Raw genomic sequence first — 24,759 nt, forward strand, 5'->3', positions numbered from 1 at the left:
GCCGGCAGTGTTCATGCTAAGAAAACGCAGAACGGCGCACCATAGGGTAATGGTGTACGTGCAGATTAAAAATGTCTCAAATGAGGAGGCTCATCTTGTGTGGTTGTGCTATACGTAGGCACAACTCCAGGGAAAGCGCATCAGGGGTTACTTCGATCCCCCTTTTTAGACGGATGGTGTGCTGCCAGGGATGCCCGGGGTCCCTCAGAAGATAAGTCGATAAACTGAGAAAGTATCCCACAGGCGCGAGAAACCGTCCGATAGTTTGAATCAAATTCAGAGCTTTTATTCAGCAAGTGGTACAACACGTTTCAGGGGCTGTAGTCCCCTTCATCAGGTACAAATTACTTGCAAGTCATAGCATAGTGTACCTGATGAAGGGGACTACAGCCCCCGAAACGCGTTGTACCACTTGCAGAATAAAATCTGAATTTCTTTCTGTTTGTGTCATCAATATCCGATCGGCGGGGGTCTAAATCCTGGCACCAATACGTTTTGTAAAGAACTCAGTGCTCCTGGACACCCAGATTTTGTCTGGCTTCTTTCGATAGGAACATGTTTTTTTTTTTTTTGTGTAAACAATGCAGGTGCTCAAAAAACACACACACGCGGAGGCATTTGTTATGATCCTGTTTAGCAGGAACTGGTGTAAAAACAAAACAAAAAAAACACCGCCTAGAATTGGGCACAAGTCGCGTTTCTACACTGTCCTCCCCACTTTCTGGAAAGGGTGGTGTGGATGGCACTGGCACGTGTACCATCATTTACACCAGTTTACTGGCACCAGGTCAGGGCTAGAGAAGATTTCATTCTAGATGCACGGACTGCTGGAGGATGTTCCCGCGCTTCATCAGAAATGCAGCACATCTTCTGGTGGCGCAGGGGCTATCAAAGGACCGTTTTTTAATAAATGTCCCCCAGTATGCTCTTACCATTAGTGTCTTCTTTATGGTGTTTTTCCCCTATCCAGAAGATGTCAAAACGCCAAGCATCCTGTATTTTATTTTATTTTTTAAAAAGCTAGAATGAGTAAAAAAAAAAAAAAAAAAAAACCCTAACAAACAAAAACACTAGTAGCAAAGTGTGTGGTCTGCATTTCCTATAGACCAGGCATCTCAAACTGCGGCCCTCCAGCTGTTGCAAAACTACAACTCCCAGCATGCCCAGACAGCCTACAGGTATCAGCCTACAGCAGGGCATTGTGGGAGTTGTAGTTTTACAACAGCTGGAGGGCCACAGTTTGAGGATGCCTGCTATAGACAGTCCGCTAACATCTGGCGGTGGCATGTTTACCGCAAAAAACTGCAGAGGAAACCGCTAGCATAAACCTATATCTGGCAAATATATCTGGAATTTGCCACAGATTTCACCCTTTGCAAAAAGTTTAGGGGAACACAGTCCGTTCAAGCGAGTCGTGGTCGGCCTGGGAGATATGGCAGACACATGGACTGTGTTTCCTGAACCGGTCATAGCCGTGCGCTAAATAGACATGCTGTGGATTTAAAGGGTTCACTGGGTTTTGGTAAAACTTCTCAGATACGGTCGAGACACATCAAAACTGTTTATGGGTGGGGGTCTGAGTGCTGAGACCCTCACCGATCGATAGAGAAGTGCGCGCTCTCTCATTGCAGGAGACGTATAAATTCCATCTCTGGCCGTGCGAAGGGTGCGCTATGTCAGCACTTATCTCCTTGTTCTAGCAATTAGACCCCCACCCATCAAAGGTTTCCCCAAAACTCAGTGACTCTTTAAGGCTAGGTCTACACGACGACATTCGGTATTTCAATGCATTTGTCAGACGGATCCACATCCAGTGACAAATGCCATCAGTTTGTGTCTGGATTGTGAAAGTACCCTTAAAGGGGTTGTCTTTTTTTTTTGGGGGGGGGGGGGGGGGGGCGGGCGGGGAGAGAGCTAAGGACTCGAATGGAAGAATGGGTGCAGACCTATTCATTTCAATGGGGCACAAAAGTTGTGCACTGTCTGCAACCGTTGTTCCGTTACGTGGCCCGGAAAAAAATATAGAGCCTGTCCTATTCTTATCTGTTTTGCGGCCAAGAATCGGCCGCACAAGGGCAGCATGCGTGTACTGCAGACCGCAAAATGCGTCAGTCATCTGAATAAGCCCTAATGTAAATTGTCGCCCCAGATAAATTACCCCTCACTTTTCCAGCCCCCTCTGATCCAGCTGTATAAGCGGCTCCTGCCAATCGGTGGTCTCGGCTGTTCACCACTGAGGCCAGTAATTGGCTGCAGCCCCGGAAGCACTTTTATCAAAGTATTTTCTTCATAGGGTGGGTTCACACTGGCGTTAGGGATTCCGTTATAGAAGTCTATGGGAATCAAAACGGATCTGTCTGGGTCCCGTAATTACGCAAGACCGGAAAACAAAGTCCTGCCGACAGGATAAGCCCAGACGGATCCGTTTGGATTCCCATAGACTTCTATGAGGACGGAGAGCAAACGGAATGCCTTTTGAAGGTTTCCGTTTTGTATTACGTCATAATACAAGTCTATGGGCAGAACGGATCCGTCCTTCCGTCTTATGGATTCCGTTATAAGGGAATCCCTATCGCTAGTGTGAGGCCACCCTCACCAGGGCTCACGCTATTTGCATTAACAGCCACGGGACGCCCCCTACATATACATGTCCCATATCTCTGGGCAGCTTTGCTTGAGGACCCCTGGGGGACAACCCTTGTGGTAGCTGGAATGCCAGGCGAGGCTTCCATCTACCGTCCGGTACAGGAGACATGGGCGCCGCCAGCCGTGTACTCCGCGCCGTACACACAGCCAGCCTTATCCCACGTGGTGCCAAATACGGGAAGTCACGTGCTCTTCGGCATTCAGCGGGGGATTTCCTGGCCACGCCTCCCCCGCCCCTTTCAATGACGACACCGGGATCCTCCACCAATCAGCGCGTAGCCTACAGAACGGGGGAATTCCAGGCTTCGGAGAGGAAGAAATCCAGCGAAGTGAGATCCGCGGAGCAGTGAGGGCTCAGCCCGTGACCGCACGTATCCGGCAGCATGAGGGATCAGGGCAGGACAGGTAGGTAGGTGTGTGCGGTATGTATGTGTGCGTGCCGTGCAGTCATGTGTGTTATACGGGGAGTACAGTCAATACGCGGGCATTGTAGTGCAAAAGAGGAACTACAAGTCTCAGCATACCCTGCCATGCACTGGACGGTGCCTTCTGCAGGCGTGATGACGTCATCACCCGTCAGACTACTAGATGACGTGTCTTTCAATGACCCGAGGTGGTCACATGACTCCTAATGTCAGTGTGATGGCATTTTTTTTTCTTCTTTTTTTTGAGTGCGACAGTCAAGTGACAGTGAGATTCAAACAGGTTTTTCTAGTTTCTGCAAGAAAAAAAACTAAAAGTGATGCAGTTTTCCAATATACTTCCTGTTTCAATTACTCTGTGTTGTTAAGATCTCTACTTGCTGTCATTGAGTAAGAACCTTCATTGTTTACTTCAGTGACATCATGTGATGGTGACACTGCTGCGTGGTTCCTTGCAGTACAGTAAGGGCCCCATTCACACAGCAGATTCCGCAGCAGGTTTTTACCGCAGTTTTTATTTTATTTTTATTTAAGCGCCGCGGATCTGATCACGGTTTAGCCCCATTAAATGGCGCAGACTGTGAGCAGACACCTGCCATGGTCTGCAGTAGCGGACACCGCTATAAACCACGCTCCTATGAACTGCAGCGGTGCGAATTTGCGCCAGAAGCCGCCATATGATGGAGCCTAATGATCTGTGCAGTTGTGTGTCCATCAGACCACCAGGACAGATTAGGAAGCCCTCCCCCGGAAGTAAGCAATAAAAGTTCCTATTGAATGACAGCAAGCAGAGATCTTGTAAACTGTGAGAAATGGATGCAGAAAATATAATGCAAAGTTGTACAAGGTTTCATTAGACAATGACATTTACTTTGTGAAAGCAGAATAAACCTTTAATGGCTGCCTCACTGTGGTCATGACTGCTGCAGAACCTCTTTTGCACGCCTCTCTTCTCTGTGTCCCCCTAGGCTCGCAGACGTGTTCGCCGCAGCATGCAGCGCTTGTGACATTACATTAGTGTGTCCCTATGGGGGGGGGGGGGGTCATAAAACTTGTCTGCAAAATATGACACGTGACAGATGTTGTGCCTTTCCGCTCCTCCGACCCCATGTGGCAGTATTCAGAGGCCACCGCCCAGTCATTGGTCGGCAGCCTAGTCCCAGCCGATGCTGGGGCGGCTGTGATCTCCAGTATCTCAGAGGGAAATGCAGGGGCGTTGCTAGGTTAAAACATTCGGGGCCTGTGATCAGTTCTAAATGCAGTAGCTGAAAAGGACCTGCGATGATGTCACCATCATGTGACCAGTGCAGGAGAGGACGGCAGTGAAGAGAAGTCCTGGGAAGAAGGTGAGGTCTGCTACCTGAGGAGAGGTAAGTGAAGGGTGCGGCAGAACAATGCTGGGAGTTGTAGTTATTTAACTGGGACTGTATGTTAGGACTGAAGTTATTTAGGAGGGACTGTGGGGTGGAGTGATTTTATTTACACGGGACTGAATATTGAGGGGTGATGTTATTTACATGGGACTGTATATTGGAGGGGGCTGGAGAGATGGTGTGATGGTATTTACATGGGACTCTATGGCAGAGGAGGGAAATAATATTATTTACATGGGACTGTATGGTGGAGGGGTTGAGGAATTATAATTTATGAGGACAGTAAACAGAGGAATATAACCTGCAGGGGGCATTATAAATACTGGGGGCGCTTCAAGGCGGGCATTATAACAGTAGGGGGGCAATATAAATACTGGGGGCACTGTGTGGGCATTATAACAGGAGGGGGCAATATAAATACTGGGGGGGCACTGTGTGGGCATTATAACAGTAGGGGCAATATAAATACTGGGGGGGCACTGTGTGGGCATTATAACAGTAGGGGGCAATATAACTACATGGGGCACTGCAGGGGGCATTATAAATACTGGGGGGGGGGGCTTCAAGGCGAGCATTATAACAGTAGGGGGCAATATAATTACTGTGTGGGGCACTGTGTGGGCATTATAACAGTAGGGGGCAATATAAATACTGGGGCACTTCCGGGTGAGCATTATAACAGTTGGGGGTGTTATAAATACTGGGGGCACTGTGGGGACATTTTAAATCCAGGGGACATTAGGCGATCTTATTACTACTAGGGGCTCTATAGGAGGGACTTATAGATTTCTAATAAGAGCATTAGGGGGGGGGGGGGGGGTATTACTACTGAGGGGTCTGTAGAGAGCTTTATTACCACTGGGATAACAATAGGGGGCCTTATTTCTACTAGGGGCTCTGTAAGGACATTATTAATACTGGAGGGCTCTTCTACTAATGGAGGCGCTCTTGGGGAGCGTTATCGCTGTAGGGGGCAGTATTACTAATGAGAGCATTCTAGAAGGGAATTACTATTGGTGGGACTATGAGGAGCACTATTACTATGAGGGGGGGCACTTTTCTTCAGGATAGTATTTGGGGGTAGAGAAAAGTGAGGACACTAAGATGTCCACGTGTCACACTCTGCAGAGACGAAGCGCGGCTGAGAGAAGTTGTCCGGACCGAATGGAGAAGATGATGACAGAGGAGATCTACATCAGAGGAGACGTCACCTGGGAGGCACTGTATGTGACAGGTATAGCAAGTACAGTAAAATGTCTTCAGTGCTAGTGTTTGCAGGGGGAGGGGGGCGATTGGTTGACTTTGAGAATTGGGCAATATTCATTGGGGCTTTGGCCCCTGGATCTTTTGAGACCCTAGCAACGTCCCTGGGGAAATGGCCACTGCCTGATATGGGTGGACTCCAGGTCCTAGAAAGATGATCAAAATTAAGGTTATTCAGTTTAGAAAAAATATGACTGAGAGGAGATCTAATAATTATGTATAAATATATGAGGGGTCAGTACAGAGATATCTCCCATCATCTATTTATCCCCAGGACTGTGACGAGGGGACATCCTCTGCGTCTGGAGCGGGTGTAGGCAACCTCCGGCACTCCAGCTGGGCCCAGACAAAATCTAGCAACTTCTGTCGAAGCCGATAGGAACACTATACACTCTACTGAATCGTAATGGCATTGCATAAATATTAACACCCCGATCTGTACTGATCGTCAGGATGCTTCTGTTTAGGAGCGGGGAAGGGTCCTGTAAGCTGCGCAGAACTCGCTGCGGCTCGTTCCCCTAAATACAGGGCTGCTTGTGGCATTTTTGGGCTCCAAAAATGTATTACACATTTTCGGCTACAGTTTTTCTCCTACAGGGTTAACGTTTCAGCCTAGCTGCAGAGTGTGTACAAATAAAGACCAATTGAAAACATGATTTTTAGCCCATAATGAGAAAAAATGCATTTATAAAAAAAATAAAAATCCGCCGCCGATGGTGTTCACAGCCTTCAGTGATGGATGTTCTGCAGCGTCATTGATCCGTTATCAGGTCCCCACTGTTTGTAAGCTGCACATTTCTAGTTTGTAAAAAAAAAAAAAGACAAGTTTTATTCATATTTAATTAATTGAATTATTTCTTGATATTTATTTATTAACACTTCTAACAGTGTAAAGATGCATCAGACACATTTTTCATTATTTTATTCATTTATTTATTATCTATTGATATTTATTTAATTATTAATATTTTTAACAGTTTAAAGATACTTCAGACAAAATAAAATAGCGCGCCCCACCCCAAGCATTTTTCTAGTACTCTGGGATTGTCCTCTGAGCCATTGTCTGATATATAATGGTAGAACCTGTGTGTCTACGTCCCATCTCTCTTCATTCGTTGCCACTTTGCTGCCGTTCCTTCTTGCAGTTGATAGATTGAAGGATTCTCCCTGTAAGGCCTCCTGCACACGAACATGTGCTTCCCGTTGCCATATTGCGCACCGCATTTGCGGATCCGCAATACACGGGCACCGTTCCGTGTGCAGACCCATTCACTTCAAATCCGGAGTTGCGGAATAGTGCGGAACGGAAGCACGGAACGGAACCCTGCGGGAGCAGTACGGAGTGCTTCCGCAGGGTTTCGTCCCGTACTTCCGTTTCCGCAAAAAGATAGAACATGTCGTATCTTTTTGCAGAACAGCCGTATCGCGGACCCATTAAAGGGAATGGGTCCACGATCCACTGCGGCTGCCCCACGGACAGTGTTCATGCATTGCTGGCCGCAGCACGACCACGGGGCGCACACGTTCGGGTGCAGGAGGCCTAAATGTCAGTTGAAATTGTGTCTTTGTGGTCACGACCAAGATTCACTTTAGGTGTCACCCGAGAAGCAGCTGTTTCCTTGCAGCAGATCTTTCTTGACTTTACATTAAGTCCAATGAAGGGCTCAAACATTACATGTGTCCTTCAAAAAGTAAAACTCGCCCCGCAAAAAGAAAAAATCCCTAACGAGAACGTATCCTTGCATTAGAGGGCGGCTCTTGAGAGACCCCCATACGGCTCCTCAGAGCAGAGTCGGGGAGGCTCTGCATACCACTTGTATTAGTCAGCTGTACAGGCGGACGCACCGCTCTCCATATTGATTCTTCCTGGTAGGCAGGCAGCGTTCCAGCAAACGACAGCGTCTGGGGCTGATTGAATTCGTCTGTATTCACAGTGCGGGGAACGCTCCCATGAAGATACACAGTGCTGGGGAGGGGGGGGGGGGGATTTAAAGTGGTTTTCTGAGAGTACATTATTGAGGACCTGTCATCAATATCAGATCAGTGGTGGTCCAACACCTGGAACCCCTACCGATTAGCTGTTTGGAGAGGCCGCTGTGCTGCTGTATACCAAGCACAGCGCCGTACGTTGTATATTGGTTGTGCTAGGTATTGCAAGTCAGGCCCATTCACTTGAATGGCGCTGAGTTACTCCTAGGACGCGTGACGCCGCTGGTCTAGGATGATGCTGCTTCATACAGCAAATCGGCAGTGGTGACGGGAGTCAGACCTAGCCTGGGGATAGGTCATCAGTATTGTAGGGAAAACCCCTTTAGGGGATATTCACATGCTGCAGATTTCTTGCTGAAATTTCTGCTGCTAAAAATCGGAATCATTTATCTGAAAGGGGTCGTAGTGGATTTCTGCAAACCCCATTGACATGGACGTGGCTTCCATGGTGAATTTTCTGATGCGATAAAACTGTCCGTAATTTTAGGATCCATTGACCTAATAACAGAGCAGGGAAGTCGTCTGGTAGAATGGCGATATTCGTGCCGGAAATCTGACAGAACCTGTTACAGTGAATGGGATCAGTCGGCCGCCAGTGGTGCTCCAGCTTATACCGAATTTGGAAATTCTTTTCCATTCCTATGTGAACCTAGCCTTAGTCGCACTGGTTCCAATCAATACTCACTGCAGTTCTTCTCCTTCTATTTTAGGTTCTAATGGTCTTTCGCAAACCCATTCCCCAACACTAGGTGAGTACCTCTATGGTCTCTATGGTAGTATGTATACGCATTAGTATATATGTGTGCTGACATGACCTGCAAGCTATTGTTTGATTTAGACCCTAGGTACTCAGCCTGGAGTACATGTATACGTCTCTAGTGGGTATCTGGCAGTACTATGAAGTAATTCAGTTGAATATGAGGCACTGGCTTCCATATACTCGATTAGGGTGTGCTCAGCGGATAGCATGAGATCTTGAGAGGTGCAGTGTGTTCAGCCCAAGCTTTGGCTATAGAAGACGGTAGAAATCTGATGACCACAGACTAGGCCCTGCGGTATTATGTAACGGTAGTACTGTATCATATAACGGTATTATAGTTAAAGGGGTTATTCCAAGATACAGTCTTATCCACTCGATAAGGGACAAGTATCTGATCAATTGGGGTCTGACTGTTGGAACCCAAACTGGTCATGAGAAGGGGGTCCTGGGTGACCTGAATGAATGGAGCGCATGTTGTAACGTCGTTTGCACGAGACTGAGGGAAACGGTTGTACTCCGCTATCTCCGGCATGATTGACCAACACTCCATTCTTTTGGGTGAACTCAGGACCTGACTTCTCATGATCACATTGTGTTCCAGCAGTCAGACCACCAACCGGATACTTATCCCCCTATCCTATGTCTATGATCGGCTGAGGTTTTGGGGTCCTAACTTAGTGGACAGGGTTGCCTAAAGCTGGACATCATTACCGTGCCCTCCGAGCCGTCCAGTCGGTGATTCTAAGAACCGGTTTCCTTCTTTGGTTAGACATTAAATATGATTTATAAACTTACAAAACCCGACCCGGCCAAATCAGTGTGTCTGAGGGGGAACAGAACGCTGGCTATATGAGACCTGGTGAGGACTGACAGATGACACGTCAGGGACGGCCATGATGAACAGCTTCAGCTATGTGATACTGTAAGAACCCAAACATAACAACCTGTTGAGAAAGCAATCGTGTGCCTTTCCCAAATTAGCTGGGAGTTACCCACAGAGGACAGAGAAGTGCTTCTGAGCCAGAAATGATCGCAACCTGGACAGAAATGACATTTACATCATGTATATGGTGGGCACTGTCCGTTACAGCGCAGTCCTAGGCCACTTTCACACTGTATGTCTATGCAGTGATCTCCACCATAAGTAAGGGAAGGAACCCTCCAGAGGTATAGCTCGGGCGGACGCAAAATGCGGTGTGAAAGTTGTGATGATGGGAAACCGTGGGCTGAGACCCTCACAATGCTCTGCTGGCTTCTATGCCCCCTTGGCTCTCTTGTCAGCTACCCTTGTCAAGCATTATGGGCCATAGACCATAGGAGAGCCAACGGGGTGTAGTCTCTAGCAGACCACCATGGACCCTTCTTTCTAGCTGGAAACCCAATCGCAGGTGCCGACACGTTTCTGTGAAATTACAGTGACCAATTAAAGAATCCCTCGACATTGCTGTCGAGTTGGTGGCCCAAATGTAATGTTCCTCATCATACCCGACAGCCTCATGTATGTCCTCATTCCTCCAGGTCATGGTTTATCAGCAGTAATAAGTCAGAGCAACTGGACTTGTATTTTGACTTGAAGACGTTTTGCTTCAAGGAATCTTCAGCATTAAATACTGGAGACTCGTGGTGACTGGAGTATTTAATGCCGGAGATTCCTTGTACACATCATTTTCATTGAGAAAACCAGTTGTACAACTAGCAAAATGTTATCAAGAAAAAATACAAGAACAGTTGCTCTGACTTATTACTGCTGATTAGGGATGAGCGAACTTGTGTTTCAAGTTCGGCGTGCAAGGCTCGGGTTCAGATTATCTAAGAATTCAGTTTTGGATTCCGCTACCACGGACCATAAATTATGGTCTGTGGTAGCGGAATCCATAACGAAATTCTTAGATAACCCGAACCTTGTACGCCAAACTTGAAACACAAGTTCGCTCATCTCTACTGCTGATATATTGTATGGCAGTACTTATATAAAAGGGTTTTCCAGTATTTTGATATTGATGGCCTAGGATAGGTCATCAATATCACAACGGCAAGGGTCTGACTCCTGGCACCACCGCCGAACAGCTGTTTGAGGAGAGCTTCGTTGAGCGCCGCAGCCTCTTCCTAGGTCAGTGGTCACCTGGACAATCCCTTTAATATATAGTTCTAGTCAGTGCAGGCCCCAAGCTTATTTGGACCCATAGGCAATAGAGTAATAATTCCTCACAGTTTTAAAAAATATCTGCTTGCTGTCAGTGACTGAAAACATTTGCATTCAGTGGTTGAGAACCTGTGTTGATTATGGCTGGCCTGGCTCTGATACCAGACATCTCATATTAGCCAACCTAACTCCTATGATAGTCTCTGGACCTCCATTACCAGAATTAGATGCTATTCAGAGCCTGGATGAATGGAAAGGAAGCGTTGGCGTGAAATATCTATAGTCAGAAATAATAAGGACAAAATAAAAGATACAGCCATTAGTCACAGAACCTGGTTTGAACTTAAACGGTGACCACAGAGAACTTCTCTTTCTCTGGAGGACCCAGCATGTTTCCCATTACATGGACTGCCCGTTTAGTGGACACTGTCATGCTTTATTTCCCCTGTGGTGGCGCTGCAGGGGAATTAAACAGCTGGAGATTACAACTAATCGCTGGTGGTTCCAGCAGAGTGACAACCTGTATTCAACTTATTTTTGGTGGGATTATCGAAGGAGAACAACCCCTATGGTGGTCACCAAGAGTTCTGTTGGGCTGTCTGGATTTGGAAAGGAATTGTTTCCGCTATTTTTGTATTTCTTCCTCTGATACTGTTGTAAAATGGACGCAGAATAATTGCTCCTAAATCCTATATGATGTTGGTCACCTTGAACTTTGGCGTTTCCATGGCACGTTTCATGACAACCCATCACATCTAACCATGCATTGCACAGATTGAGGTCACCAGCCAGGACCTGCACTTCAGGGGTACTTTCCTACTTTCCAGAGGATTGCTTTGTGTCACCAGCTCCAGTTACATAATTAAGGGGATTTCTGCACTTACATCTAAACAACCTCGATATATCTTCATATGTTCTTGACTGGTAACATAGCTAGACAAGGCCAGAAAGGGGATGTACTGTGTATTGGATCTGTAAAGGTCTTTGACATTTGGGTGGTGTTGCCTATTAATTGTGTGACAGCACGTTATTGGTTTTCAGTCTTTCTTAAAGGGGTTTTCAGAGAGTACAACAATATTGATGACCTATCCTCAGGATAGGTCATCAATATCAGATCGGTGGGGGTTCGGCTGTCAGGGCTCTCAGCTGTTTGAAATGGACCCTCAGACAAGCTCTTAAAGGGGTTGTCCAAGTTATATTTTGCGGAAAAATGCTGTAAAAATGCCTGTCCTTGTCCGCAAAACAGACCAGAATAGGACATGTTCTATTTTTATTTTTTTTGCAAAACAGACATGCGGACATACGGCACACGGAGTCATTTCAGTTTTTTTCAAGCCCCATTGAAATGAATGGTTCCGTATACGGACCTGTAAAAAAACGGAACATAAGCAGGAAAAAAATAAGTGTATGTGCGTGAGCCCTAAGGGCTCATGCACACAAACATATTTTCTGTCTGTGTCCATTATTTTTTTTTCTTGCGAACCGTATGCGAAACGGTTCATTTCAATGGGTCCGCAATAAAAACGGAAGTTACTCCGTGTGCATTCCGTTTCCGTAAGTCCGTTCCGCAAAGGGATAGAACATGTCCTATTATTGTCCGCATTACGGACAAGGATAGGACTGTTCTATTAGGGGCCAGCTGTTCCGTTCCGCAAAATGCGGAATCCACACGGACGTCATCCGTATTTTTTTTGCGGATCCGTGTTTTTTTGCGGACCACAAAATACATACGGTCGTGTGCATGAGCCCTAATGGTGATCTTTGAACACTTATGGGATGACTGTTGCTAATTTCTGAAATGGAATATCCGTATGTCATGCATATGAGATAATGGAAAGTTGGGTTGAGATGTGTACACGCTGTACTGTTCAATCAACTGTCTAACTTTTCTCTGGATAGGTCATCAGTATCTGATCGGTGGTGGTCCGACACCCGGGACCCCCGCCGATCAGCTGTTTGAGAAGGCACCTGGTGCTCGCAGTAGCGTTGCAGTCTTCTCCCTTCTCACCAAGCACAGCGCCGTACATTGTATAGCGGCTGTACTTCGTTTCGCAGCTCAGCCCCATTCACGTCTATGGGACGGAGCTGCTCCTAGGCCATGTGACCGATGAACATGACGTCACATGGCCTAGGGAAAGCTGAGAAAAGGCCACACCGCTACTGCGGGCGCCGGTGCCTTCTCAAACAGCTGATTGGCGGAGGTCCCAGGTGTTGGACCCCCACCAGAGTATGGGTTATCAGTGAAGATATCTCAGAAAACCCCTTTAGATTTGGTGAAATAAAATTACACTGACCAGTTATCTTGGTTTAAAGCATTGTTTCCCCCATATTAGAAATATGCTTTTAAGGGATTTTACAAACCTCGAAAAGTGGGCCCCCAGGTACTTGGTGTCATGGTAGACAGTTGGTTGGTCTTTTAATACTTTTCATGCATAGGGGTTGTACAGGATCACCAAAACATGGCTCCTTTCTTTCAGAAACAGCTCCACACATGGGTTGTGCCTGGTATTGCAGTCCAACTCCACTGACCTGAATAAGCCTGAGCTGAAATACCACACACTACCTGTAAAAGTTGTAGCTCTGTTTTCTGAAGACAGTTTTGTTTTTCTAACTCTGCCCCCCCCCCCCCCCACCTCTTTAAATCACGTACCTTATGTCTGAATGATGGCAGAGAGGTCAACTTAAAGGAGATGGACCATCTTGCACTTTGGTGGCATGTCACTAGGATATACCGCCAATGTCTGATAGGTGCAGCCACCTATCCCACCCTCCGTATGGGTCCCGAAAGCAAACAAGGGGGCACTGCACAGGTGCAGCCACTCTCCATTCACTTCTATGGGAGTGCAGTAAATTAGCCGTGTTTTGGCTCTTGTGCGTTGCGCTCTCCATTCACTTCTACGGGACTCCCGAGCGTCCTCGGTCGTCTCTTTTGGGAACTCTCATAGAAGTGAATGGAGAGGATTCTGCCCATGCGCGGTGTGCTTTCCTTTACTTTCAGGGCCCTGTTCTGGAGATGGGAGCATATTCCCAGAGGTATGGACCCGCACCTATCGGACATTAGTGGCATATCCTAGCGATATGCCACCAAAGTGTGAGATGGGCTATCCCCTCTAATGGAGAAATGCATTCCTTATGTGTTACCGAAAAAATTGGCACCCTCAAAATATCGTACCTCATCAAGGTTGCTAGGTTAAGACTAAGTAATAATCTTGGAAACATGATACCCCCTGGAAAGGTAATCCTGACTACTCCTGACTTAATGGAAAAGTAAAACCTTGGTTATGTTTCCAGGGATGACAGATGCTCTCAGACATGTGCGGCTCTGGACTAGAGTCAGAAAAAAGGGGAATTCTCATCTTTTTTAGGGAGGACACAAGTTCTTGAGAAATATGTTGTCACCAAAGTGAATTTTGCATCGCTCTCAGTTCTCACTAAAATAAGGGAATAGAAAGTAAAGACATTGTCTCATTACGAAGGGTATTCCCAGCTTAAACATTTGTAATGGGTTTACAGGATGTGCCATAGATGCCTGAAAGGTGCCACCTCTGAGACCCTGAGAACCTTTCCCCATAGAGTTCTTTGAAGAGGTGGCCACTTGCTCAGGTCTTTTTATAACTCCTGTAGGCTTCAGTGGAGAGGGATGCATCGTAACCTTTTCATTGAATATTATCAGGAAGAACCAGTTTGCTTACACCCATCAGCCATAACATTAAAACAGGTGAAGTAAATAACGTTGCCTATCTTGTGGCAATGCCAAAGTATTGGAAGCAGGAAAAATGGGCAAGTATAAGGATCTGAGGAAGTTTGGCAAGGGCCGACTTAATCAGAGCATCTTCAGAACGTCAGGTCTTGTGGGATGTTCTTGGTATGTTGTGATTACTACCTACCAAAAGTGGTCCAAGGAAGGACAGCTGGTGAACTTGCAACCAGGTCATATACTCCTAGGAACCCAGGTTGATATACAGTACAAGTCTTTAGGCTGGAGAGCTTTTTTGGCTATCTTTGTAGGCTATGCCTGCACAAATGACCGTAAAGGAATCGCCCCACACAGCATCTATATTTTTAGGTTTCAATGTTGAATTTCCTGAGCTCCCCCTAGTGGTAGCTGCAGACAGACAAATTTGTAATGTGAAGTGAAGCTGGATAATTTATTAATGTATTTATGCCATATTTTTGAAGCACCTGCTTCACTTTTTCAAGTCCAAGGGCAACAGTTTCTATTACAATTTTTTTTTCCCTCTTTATAAAACAAAAAAAATAATAAATTCGTCAGATATCTCGGGCATTGCTCTTTGCATTCAGCATTGGCTGGGAGTGTTTGACGCATGCGTACTGGGAAGTTGATGGTGCAGGGAGGCCCATACTAAGTTTTGCTCTAGGGCCCTATGAGATCTGTGGACACCCCTGTGCACACAATGAACAAAAATGTCATCACTTCTGTCTCTCTCAGGGATAAAAACAGCTGGCGGGACACAAGTGATGTATGTGAACCCAGCCTAAAACAGTCCATCAGTGCCAAGACCATGCACAGAGCAACCAGGATCTCAGCTTCCTAAAATCTTGAATGACATAAGGGAGACTTGGAGATCTGATTTTACTCCTGTCCTGAGAACTGCTGTAGATAAATTTTGTTTAAAGGGAACCTGTCACGTCCTTTTAGAACTTTAAGAGGCTGTGTATCTAGAGATGCATCTTCTTGGCGGTGTTTTTACTTGCCTTGTTGCCTCTCCCGTTTCAGCACCTGGTAGAAGTGAATTGTCATGTGGGTGGTCCCCAGCGATCAGTGGGGACCATTATCTGACAGTTCATGTCTTCAAAGTGAACGGCACTGATAGCGGCTGGGAGAAAAAGGTGCGTCTAGTTGGCGGTGCCCAATCCTGTTCACATGATCAACTGCAGAATATCCAGAGACTATATCCAGAAACTTTTCTAATAAACATCAGCCTCTTCATCAGGAGAGCTAGTTGTGGCAACAGACAGACCAACATACAAAGATACTGCACGCCATTAGTATCGCGCGTACAGCACATAGAGACATAGCCTGCGGCACTGGGACAGCCATAGCGCGGCCGCTCCATGTGCCTGTTTATGAAGACCAGTTCCCGCCCCCTCTGGGCGGTGTCCGGCATCGCGGGATCCTATCAGTGTGGGGGGAGTGTCATGTTCGGCACTCCCCTGCCCCGCCTCTTTATTGCTGGAGCGCCAGAGGGTAGGTAAGTAATTGAAGTGACTGAAGGCGGCTCATACTTGGTTCAGTGGCGAAGCAGCTGGAGAATAACCAGGAGGCTCTGTGCATATATCCAACTCGAAATACAGTAGCAGCGGACCAATACTCCTGTGGATACAGAGCACAAGCACCACAGATATATGCAGGGACAAAATTATATAAGTAATCAGGGTCAGCTTTAAAGGAGATGTCAGTCATTGACAAGGTCAGGAGAAATGTAGCGTGGTGTGTGTGTCAGCACCTTATCAAGGGGGATCCATTGACACATTCACAGCAGGCAAGGAGAACACCAATCTGATAAAGTATAAGGGATGTCAAAAAGATGGATACATGACTACTATACTTTATATTTGTCGCAAATGGCGAGATATAAATATATTCATACTGAGGCCTCATCCATATATCATCTACAGTGGATATACAAAGTCTACACACCCCTGTTAAAATGTCAGGTTTCTGTGCTGTAAAAAGAGAAGAGACTGTACCACTCAAGTGAAAAACAAACTGAAATCTTTTAGGTGGAGGGAAGAAAAAATATAAAAATAAAATTATATGGTTGCATAAGTGTAAGTTTTATTACAGCACTCGGTCTTTTTGGATATGAGTCTATCAGCATGGCACATTTTGACTTGGCAAGATTTGCCCACTCTTCTTTGCAAAAACACTCCAAGTCTGTCAGATTGCGAGGGCATCTCCTGGGCAGATTTTCAATCGGATTCAGGTCTGGGCTCTGGCTGGGCCATTCCAAAACTTTAATCTTCTTGTGGTGAAGCCATTCCTTTGTTGATTTGGATGTATGCTTTGGGTCGTTATGATGCTAAAAGATGTCGTTCCTCTTCATGTTCAGCTTTCTAGCAGAAGCCTGAAGGTTTTGTGCCAATATTGACTGGTATTTGGAACTGTTCATAATTCCCTCTAGCTTACCTAAGGCCCCAGTTCCAGCTGAAGAAAAACAGCCCCTTGGCATGATGCTGCCACCACCATGCTTCACTGTGGGGATGGTGTTCTTTTGGTGATGTGCAGTGTTGTTTTTGCGCCAAACATATCTTTTGGAATTATGGCCAAAAAGTTCAACCTAGGCTTTTGGAAGACTTCAGATGTGTTTTTGCAAAATGTTGCCTGGCTTGGATGTTTTTCTTCGTAAGAAAAGGCTTTAGTCTTGACACTCTACCCCATAGCCCAGACATATGAAGAATAGGGGAGATTGTTGTCACATGTATCACACAGTCAGTACTTGCCAGATATTCCTGCAGCTCCTTTAATGTTGCTGTAGGCCTCTTGGTAGCCTCCTAGACCAGTTTTCTTATTGTCTTTTCATCAATTTTGGATTGACGTCCAGTTCTTGGTAATGTCACTGTTGGGACATATTTTCTCCACGTCACTCTGAGAGAATAATCTTAAAACATAACATTTAATATCATTGCTGATAAAATCCTAGATGCTGTGTGCGAAAAATAAATATAAAGAGATGAGCACGGTGTAGGACCATTAGTAGCTGTGGCCCATGGTCATCTCAGTATATTAATAATAAATTTAAAGTGCGCGGCGGCACTGAGAGGGTAACCAGTGTGTCCTACCGGTACCCAGGGGAGGTTGTCGGCTGCTCCAACACACGATATTCAAGTAGTCGTTCTTCCTGTATGGATGGTCGGATGAATCAAAAGGGAGATAGCAACCAGCTGACAGTCAAACACATGTGTGCAGGGTCCCTAAGGAACTCCTATGGCTATCTAACCAGTACCCTATAAACTAGAAGTGTGGTAGCAACCTGACCACAGGGCACTCGTCCTTGAAAGGACGACCCTGTCTGGAACCTTTCCCTAACTCTAGTAACTATATGTCCCTAAATATGCATGAGCATTGTCCCTACACGCATGTTTAGCTGCCAGGACATTGGGCAGTTCATCAGGGGAGATGATATAAAAATAAAGCAGGTCAATCCTAAATGAAGTGGTCAGGCCTGCAGACCAAAGATGACACGGTCAGTCAAAGTGGTCAGTAGGTGCACGAAGATGGTCGGCTCCTGTGTGGGCTACCCCATGGATAAGGGGTTAAGGATGATGCAGTAAACCGATGTATGTAACTGCATGTGGGGTGCCCTGTGGTCAGGTTGCTACCACACTTCTAGTTTATAGGGTACTGGTTAGATAGCCATAGGAGTTCCTTAGGGACCCTGCACACATGTGTTTGACTGTCAGCTGGTTGCTATCTCCCTTTTGATTCATCCGACCATCCATACAGGAAGAACGACTACTTGAATATCGTGTGTTGGAGCAGCCGACAACCTCCCCTGGGTACCGGTAGGACACACTGGTTACCCTCTCAGTGCCGCCGCGCACTTTAAATTTATTATTAATATACTGAGATGACCATGGGCCACAGCTACTAATGGTCCTACACCGTGCTCATCTCTTTATATTTATTTTTCGCACACAGCATCTAGGATTTTATCAGCAATGATATTAAATGTTATGTTTTAAGATTATTCTCTCAGAGTGACAATTATATTCCGGATAATCTAGAAGGCAGATACACCTCGATCTGACCTCCTTGACCCTATTTATGATTTTTGAATACATATTTTCTCCACTTGATGATGTCTTCACTGTGTTCCATGGTATATCTAATGCCTTGTAAATACTTTTGTCCCATTCTCCTGACTGATACCTTTTAACAATGAGATCCCTCTGATGCTTTGGAAGCTCTCTGTGGGCCATGGCTTTTGCTGTGGGATGCGACTAAGAAAATTTCAGGAAAGACCAACTAGAGCAGCTGAACTTTATTTGGGGTTAATCAGAGGCACTTTAAATTATGGCAGGTAGAGGTCGCGCTACATTTTTTCTGGAAGAGTAAAAATACTCCTGATCATTTTTGAGGAGTATTTTTAGCCGAGGAGGAGTACGTAACTTGCGGTAATTCATATATATAGTACACAAGCCTAAATAATGTTAAGATGTTGCTATTTCGGCAAGGAAACCATTACCAGTCTCCTCTATAATGTCTTCCATGCAGAAATAGCAAATTTTGACCTTTTTAACCCCTTAAGGACCAGGCTCATTTTCACCTTAAGGACCAGGCCATTTTTTGCAAATCTGACCAGTGTCACTTTAAGTGCTGATAACTTTAAAACGCTTTTACTTATACAGGCCATTCTGAGATTGTTTTTTCGTCACATATTGTACTTCATGACACTGGTAAAATAAAGTCAAAAAAATTTATTTTTTTGCATAATAAAATACCTAATTTACCAAAAATTTGGAAAAATTAGCAAATTTCAAAGTTTCAGTTTCTCTACTTCTGTAATACATAGTAATACCCCCAAAAATTGTGATGACTTAACATTCCCCATATGTCTACTTCATGTTTGAATTATTTTGGGAATGATATTTTATTTTTTGGGGATGTTACAAGGCTTAGAAGTTTAGAAGCAAATCTTGAAATTTTTCAGAAATTTACAAAAACCCAATTTTTAGGGACCACTACAGCTCTGAAGTCACTTTGCAAGGCTTACATAATAGAAACCGCCCAAAAATGACCCCATTCTATAAACTACACCCCTCAAGGTATTCAAAACTGATTTTACAAACTCTGTTAACCCTTTAGGTGTTGCACAAGAGTTATTGGCAAATGGGGATGAAATTTGAGAATTTCATTTTTTTGCCTAATTTTCAATTTTAACCCATTTTTTCCACTAACAAAGCAAGGGTTAACAGCCAAACAAGACTGTATCTTTATTGCCCTGACTGCCGTTTACAGAAACACCCCATATGTGGCCGTAAACTACTGTACGGCCACACAGCGGGGCGTAGAGTGAAAGGTACGCTGTATGGTTTTTGGAAGCCAGATTTTGCTGGACAGTTTTTTTGACACCATGTCCCATTTGAAGCCCCCCTGATGCACCCCTAGAGTAGAAACTCCATAAAAGTGACCCCATCTAAGAAACTACACCCCTCAAGGTATTCAAAACTGATTTTACAAACTTTGTTAACCCTTTAGGTGTTGCACAAGATTTAATGGAAAATAGAGATACAATTTCAAAATTTCACTTTTTTGGCAGATTTTCCATTTTAATATTTTTTTTCCAGTTACAAAGCAAGGGTTAACAGCCAAACAAAACTCATTATTTATGGCCCTGATTCTGTAGTTTACAGAAACACCTCATATGTGGCTGTAGACCGCTGTGCGGGCACACGGCAGGGCGCAGAAGGAAAGGAATGCCATACGGTTTTTGGAAGGCAGATTTTGCTGGACTGGTTTTTTTGACACCATGTCCTATTTGAAGCCCCCCTGATGCACCCCTAGAGTAGAAACTCCAAAAAAGTGACCCCATTTTAGAAAGTACGGAATAGGGTGGCAGTATTGTTGGTACTAGTTCAGGGTAGATATGATTTTTGGTTGCTCTATATTACACTTTTTGTGCGGCAAGGTAACAAGAAATAGCTTTTTTGGCACGTTTTTTTTTTTTTGTTATTTACAACATTCATCTGACAGGTTAGATCATGTGGTATTTTTATAGAGCAGGTTGTCACGGACGCAGCGATACCTAATATGTATACAATTTTTTTTATTTATGTAAGTTTTATACAATAACTTCATTTTTAAAACCAAAAAATTGTTTAGTGTCTCCATAGTCTGAGAGCCATAGTTTTTTCAGTTTTTGGGCGATTATCTTGAGTAGGGTCTAATTTTTTGCGGGATGAGATGACAGTTTGATTGGCACTATTTTGGCGTACATGCGACTTTTTTGATCACTTCTATTACCTTTTTTGGGAAGTAAGGTGGGCAAAATTTCAATTTTCTCATAGTTTTTATTTTTTTATTTTTATGGCGTTCACTGTGCAGGGAAAGTAACATGACCGTTTTATAGATCAGGTCGTTACGGACGCGGCGATACCTAATATGTGTAGTTTTATTTTATTTTTTTTAATTTTTATTCAGTGATAAAAGTTTTTTTTTTTTTTTTCTTAACTTTTTTCACTTATTTTTATTTTTTTTTGACCCAGACCCACTTGGTTCTTGAAGATCCAGTGGGTCTGATGTCTGTAAAATACAGTACAGAACCTATATAGGTATCTGTACTGTATTTTACTTACACTGAACAGATCTATGCTTTCAGCATAGATCTGTTCAGCACCATGGACAGCAGGACGCCTGAGCAGGCGTCCTGTTGTCATGGGAACCTTCCCCGTCTGCTCAGTTATGGTCAGAACTGCGCAGACGGGGAAGGGTAAGGACGGGGCTCTGGGGGGGCTGTCTGGGGGCTCTCTCCCTCTCCCATCGGGGGGCTGCAAAGACACAGCAGCCCCCCGATCGGAGAGGGAGGGAGCTCCCTTTTACTGTTAACCTTTTCCATACAGCGGTCCGTACGGACCGCAGTATGGAAAGGGTTAAACGGCTGACATCGCATCAACGATGTCAGCCGTTTATACCAGGGTGCCAGCAATGTGCTGGCACCCTGGTATACCCACTGTACACCAACGATTATTCAATGGGAGGCGGGCGGGGGATCGCGATCCCGCCTGCCGCACCGCCCGCCTCCCGCAACGCCCCCACCGCCTGCGACACCCCCCCTGCACCACCCGCTGCCATCAAATCATGCAGGGGTGCAGGGGGGGGTGTACTATATTGATTTTAGACACTCTAAAGTTTCTGATCCCCGCGGTCAGGGACCGCGGGGATCAGAAACTGCAAATAGCGCAGCAAACCGCAGGTCTGAATTGACTTGCGGTTTGCTGCGATCGCCGACACGGGGGGGTCACATGACCCCCCCTGGCGTTTTAACAGGATGCCGGCTGAATGATTTCAGCCGGCATCCTGTTCAAATTAACCCCTGCGGCGCCGGAATGCCGATTTTAAAGTCAGGACGTACCGGTACGTCCTTGGTCCTTAAGGACTCGGGAAATAGGGCGTACCGGTACGTCCTATGTCCTTAAGGGGTTAAATTTATCTCTCAGAAGACTGAATCACTACCTTTCTTGAAGCACCAAATCTGTCACGTAGAGATCGGAGCGGTAGATTGTGCAAAACACAATGCAATAAGAATTGAACAGGGTAGTCTGGTGTTTGTGGCAGGGAGCAGTGGGTGGCGGTATGGGATGAATGCACAGGAGTCAGTTATCGGACAGTTTAATACACGGTATATTGGACTATTGCACAGTATAGTGTACTTGGCGTCTCTGTACTTCACATCTATGAGCAGTGTGGCTTTCAGTATAAGGTCTGAAGCACACGACTGTATCCATTTTGCGGTACGCAAATCACGGATGCGGTCCGTGTGCAATCTGCATTTTCTTGCGGACACATTGATTTAAGTGGGTCCGCCAGAACAGGACATGCTCTATCTTTTGCAGCATGGAGATGTGGATAGCACACGGATGTCCATATTTTGTGGATCTGCGATTTGGACTGGATACAGTCGTGTAACTGAGACCTAATGGAGGCAAAATGGCTGTCCCAGATATAGGGGCCATCTATTGCCTATTTGCCAGCCTTCCTTGGTTTTCCTGGAGTCGCCCTCTTAGATCCCAGCAGGACACATATAACATTGCACCAATCACATATTGTGCCATCTAATTATGAGAAATTCATTTAATGTGCTCACCAATCATAAGTCTTCCACTGGTCACATTCACTCCATGTTCTGGACGGTCGGACTGCCGGTCACTTTCTCCATGTGCTCACAGCGTCCTCTCCAGTGCAGAACGTGCGCCCGAACTCATAGCCCACCCCAATGCATCACCATCAGCCCCCCAGTCTCCATGCGCTGCCCCCGACTGGCCTGGCACGGACCCGATCATTTTATTCATCCGACCAGGGAAAGCATGCTCAGGCATATAGTGCCCCGGGGGGCGTCTGTTGGTATCTAGTTGCTATGGAGTTTGGGCGCACATTCTTCACTGGAGAGGACACCGTAAGCACATGGAGGAAGTGACCCACAGCCAGCCCAAGACCGCTTACCCCGCCAGGCGCCACCCGGTGAGAATCTCGCGCCGCTGCAGGACTTCAGAGCGGTGTGCAGAATGGTCCGGCTGCCCGCTCAAACCGACCAATAACAAAGCTCCTTGCTGTAAGGAGCTTTGTTATTGGTCATTTCAGGCACAGGCAGCATCGCTGCGCTGCCTGTGCCGCTCACTGCGCTGATGAAAGGCAGGGAAAGTCTAAGGCGTATTGGTACGCCTTAGACTTTTTTCAAGGAGTAAAATCGCCCGAAGACGCGTCTATGACGCTTGTACAGGCGTTATTGCGACCTCTGATGGCCGGTGTATGCTGACTCCTATTTAACATGATTTTGAATGTGATTGCTTAATTGTGAACACAGCTATAGTTATAAAAGGGTGTGCACACTTATGCAACCACATTATTTTATTTTTATATTTTTTTCTTCCCTCCACCTAAAAGATTTCAGTTTGTTTTTCACTTGAGTGGTACAGTTTATAGGTCACAAAAAGGTGGAAAAAGTTCTGACATGATTTATCTTTGTCTCATTTTTTTTTTTACAGCACAGAAACCTGACATTGTAACAGGGGTGTGTAGACTTTTATATCCACTGTAAATATCAAAGCGGTCCTATTCTGCACAGGACCACTAAGAACAGGGCCCGCATCATTATATAAAACAGGCATAGGATATAAATTAATTGGTTTCACCATTTGGAGGGTGAACGTCCACTGGGCCTCCTTATGCAGGAGAAGATTATCGATATCCCCCCTCTGGGAGATGCTCTGATGTGTTCTTTGCCCTGAAAACTGATGCAATTTGGCATGTCCTGATGACATGAGGCCACATGCTGGGCTATAGGAGTGTCGGCTTTATTTTCGATGTGGCGTAAATGCTTGCCTATCCGTCGTCTGAATTCTCGCTATGTTTTTCCTACGTACTGTAGGCTGCATGTGCGTGTTGCAACATACACGACTCCAATAGTTTTACAGTGTATAAAGGATCTGATCTTGTAGCTCCTCTTATTGACACTGCTGGTGATGGTGTTCCCCTTTTTAATCGCCTTACACGCCACACACCCGCTGCACTTGAATGTCCCAGACGGTTTTTTAGACAGCCATGTGGAAGATTCTGGAGTAGAGAACGCACTATGCACTAACTTATCCCTGAGGTTGCCCCCACGTCGATAAGTAATAAGGGGATATTCCCCAACAAGATGGCCTATGTCAGGGTCTGATCTCGATATACCCCAGTGGTCTTTCAAAACTGTACGTATTTCTTCATCTGCCTCATCAAAGGTACCAATGATCCTAATTTTAGAATCATTGTTTGTGCGACTCCTGGGATGCAGAGGTTCTCTCTATTACAGGCCGCTGCATGACGAAATGCCTGCCTCGGGTACATTCGGATAACCCCTCTGTCCAGGGGAGCACCCAGGAATTTTGTCTAGGGGGGGTCCGAAAGGCAAAAAAATGTGGGATGTGTAGTGTGCTGTGCTAATTCAATTTTTTATATTTAAAACTGCAGGGAGGGGGTGTAGTGTGTTGTGCTGATTCTTTTACTTGGCGATCCTAAAAGCTCAGCAGGAAATCAATAATTTTTTGGCCCTGCCCATTATTAAAAGCCCCTCCTACATATAATAGGCCACTCCCAACAAACACTGTACAGCTGACATAGTTGCGGCCTGTCTCTACACACCATATGGAGAGAGGGGGAGGGTCTGTCCTGGCTGCACTGCCTGCTTCACATTATACAATAAACAGCAGGCTACAGCCAGAAAGCTCCTCCGCTCTCCTCCCTCCCCCGATCCTGCTCAAGGCCTGTGGCCCCCCCACCATCTGCCACCCGCCCGTGGACTGCTGCCCCCTTTGGCCGTCCCCCCAGCTCTGAATCCTCCTTCTGCAAATGGCAGCGGAAGGACCCGGAGCATCTCCTCTCCTACATAGCGCCTCATACCTCTTACATCCAGTGATGTCACCTTTGTTGTAGACGTTCTCTTT

The 24,759-nt window shown here is 45.8% G+C and overlaps 1 protein-coding gene across 3 annotated transcripts in view; it reads left to right on the forward strand.

Moving 5' to 3' along the window:
• Positions 1-2,936: 2,936 nt before the first annotated feature.
• RELB (RELB proto-oncogene, NF-kB subunit) overlaps positions 2,937-24,759 on the forward strand; it is a 41,356-nt gene continuing 19,533 nt past the window's right edge. Inside the window, exons 1-2 of one of the 3 annotated variants that reach the window (XM_044306547.1) lie at positions 2,940-3,051; positions 8,404-8,442. In XM_044306547.1, coding sequence (XP_044162482.1) covers positions 3,030-3,051; positions 8,404-8,442 — 61 coding nt within the window. In that variant the 5' untranslated portion in view covers positions 2,940-3,029. Of the gene's footprint in view, positions 3,056-8,403; positions 8,443-24,759 lie in introns of all 3 variants that reach the window. The other 2 variants (XM_044306550.1, XM_044306549.1) reach the window with 2 other exon arrangements.

This window comes from Bufo gargarizans, chromosome 9 (genome assembly GCF_014858855.1).
Source record: "Bufo gargarizans isolate SCDJY-AF-19 chromosome 9, ASM1485885v1, whole genome shotgun sequence".
Taxonomy (NCBI): domain Eukaryota; kingdom Metazoa; phylum Chordata; class Amphibia; order Anura; family Bufonidae; genus Bufo; species Bufo gargarizans.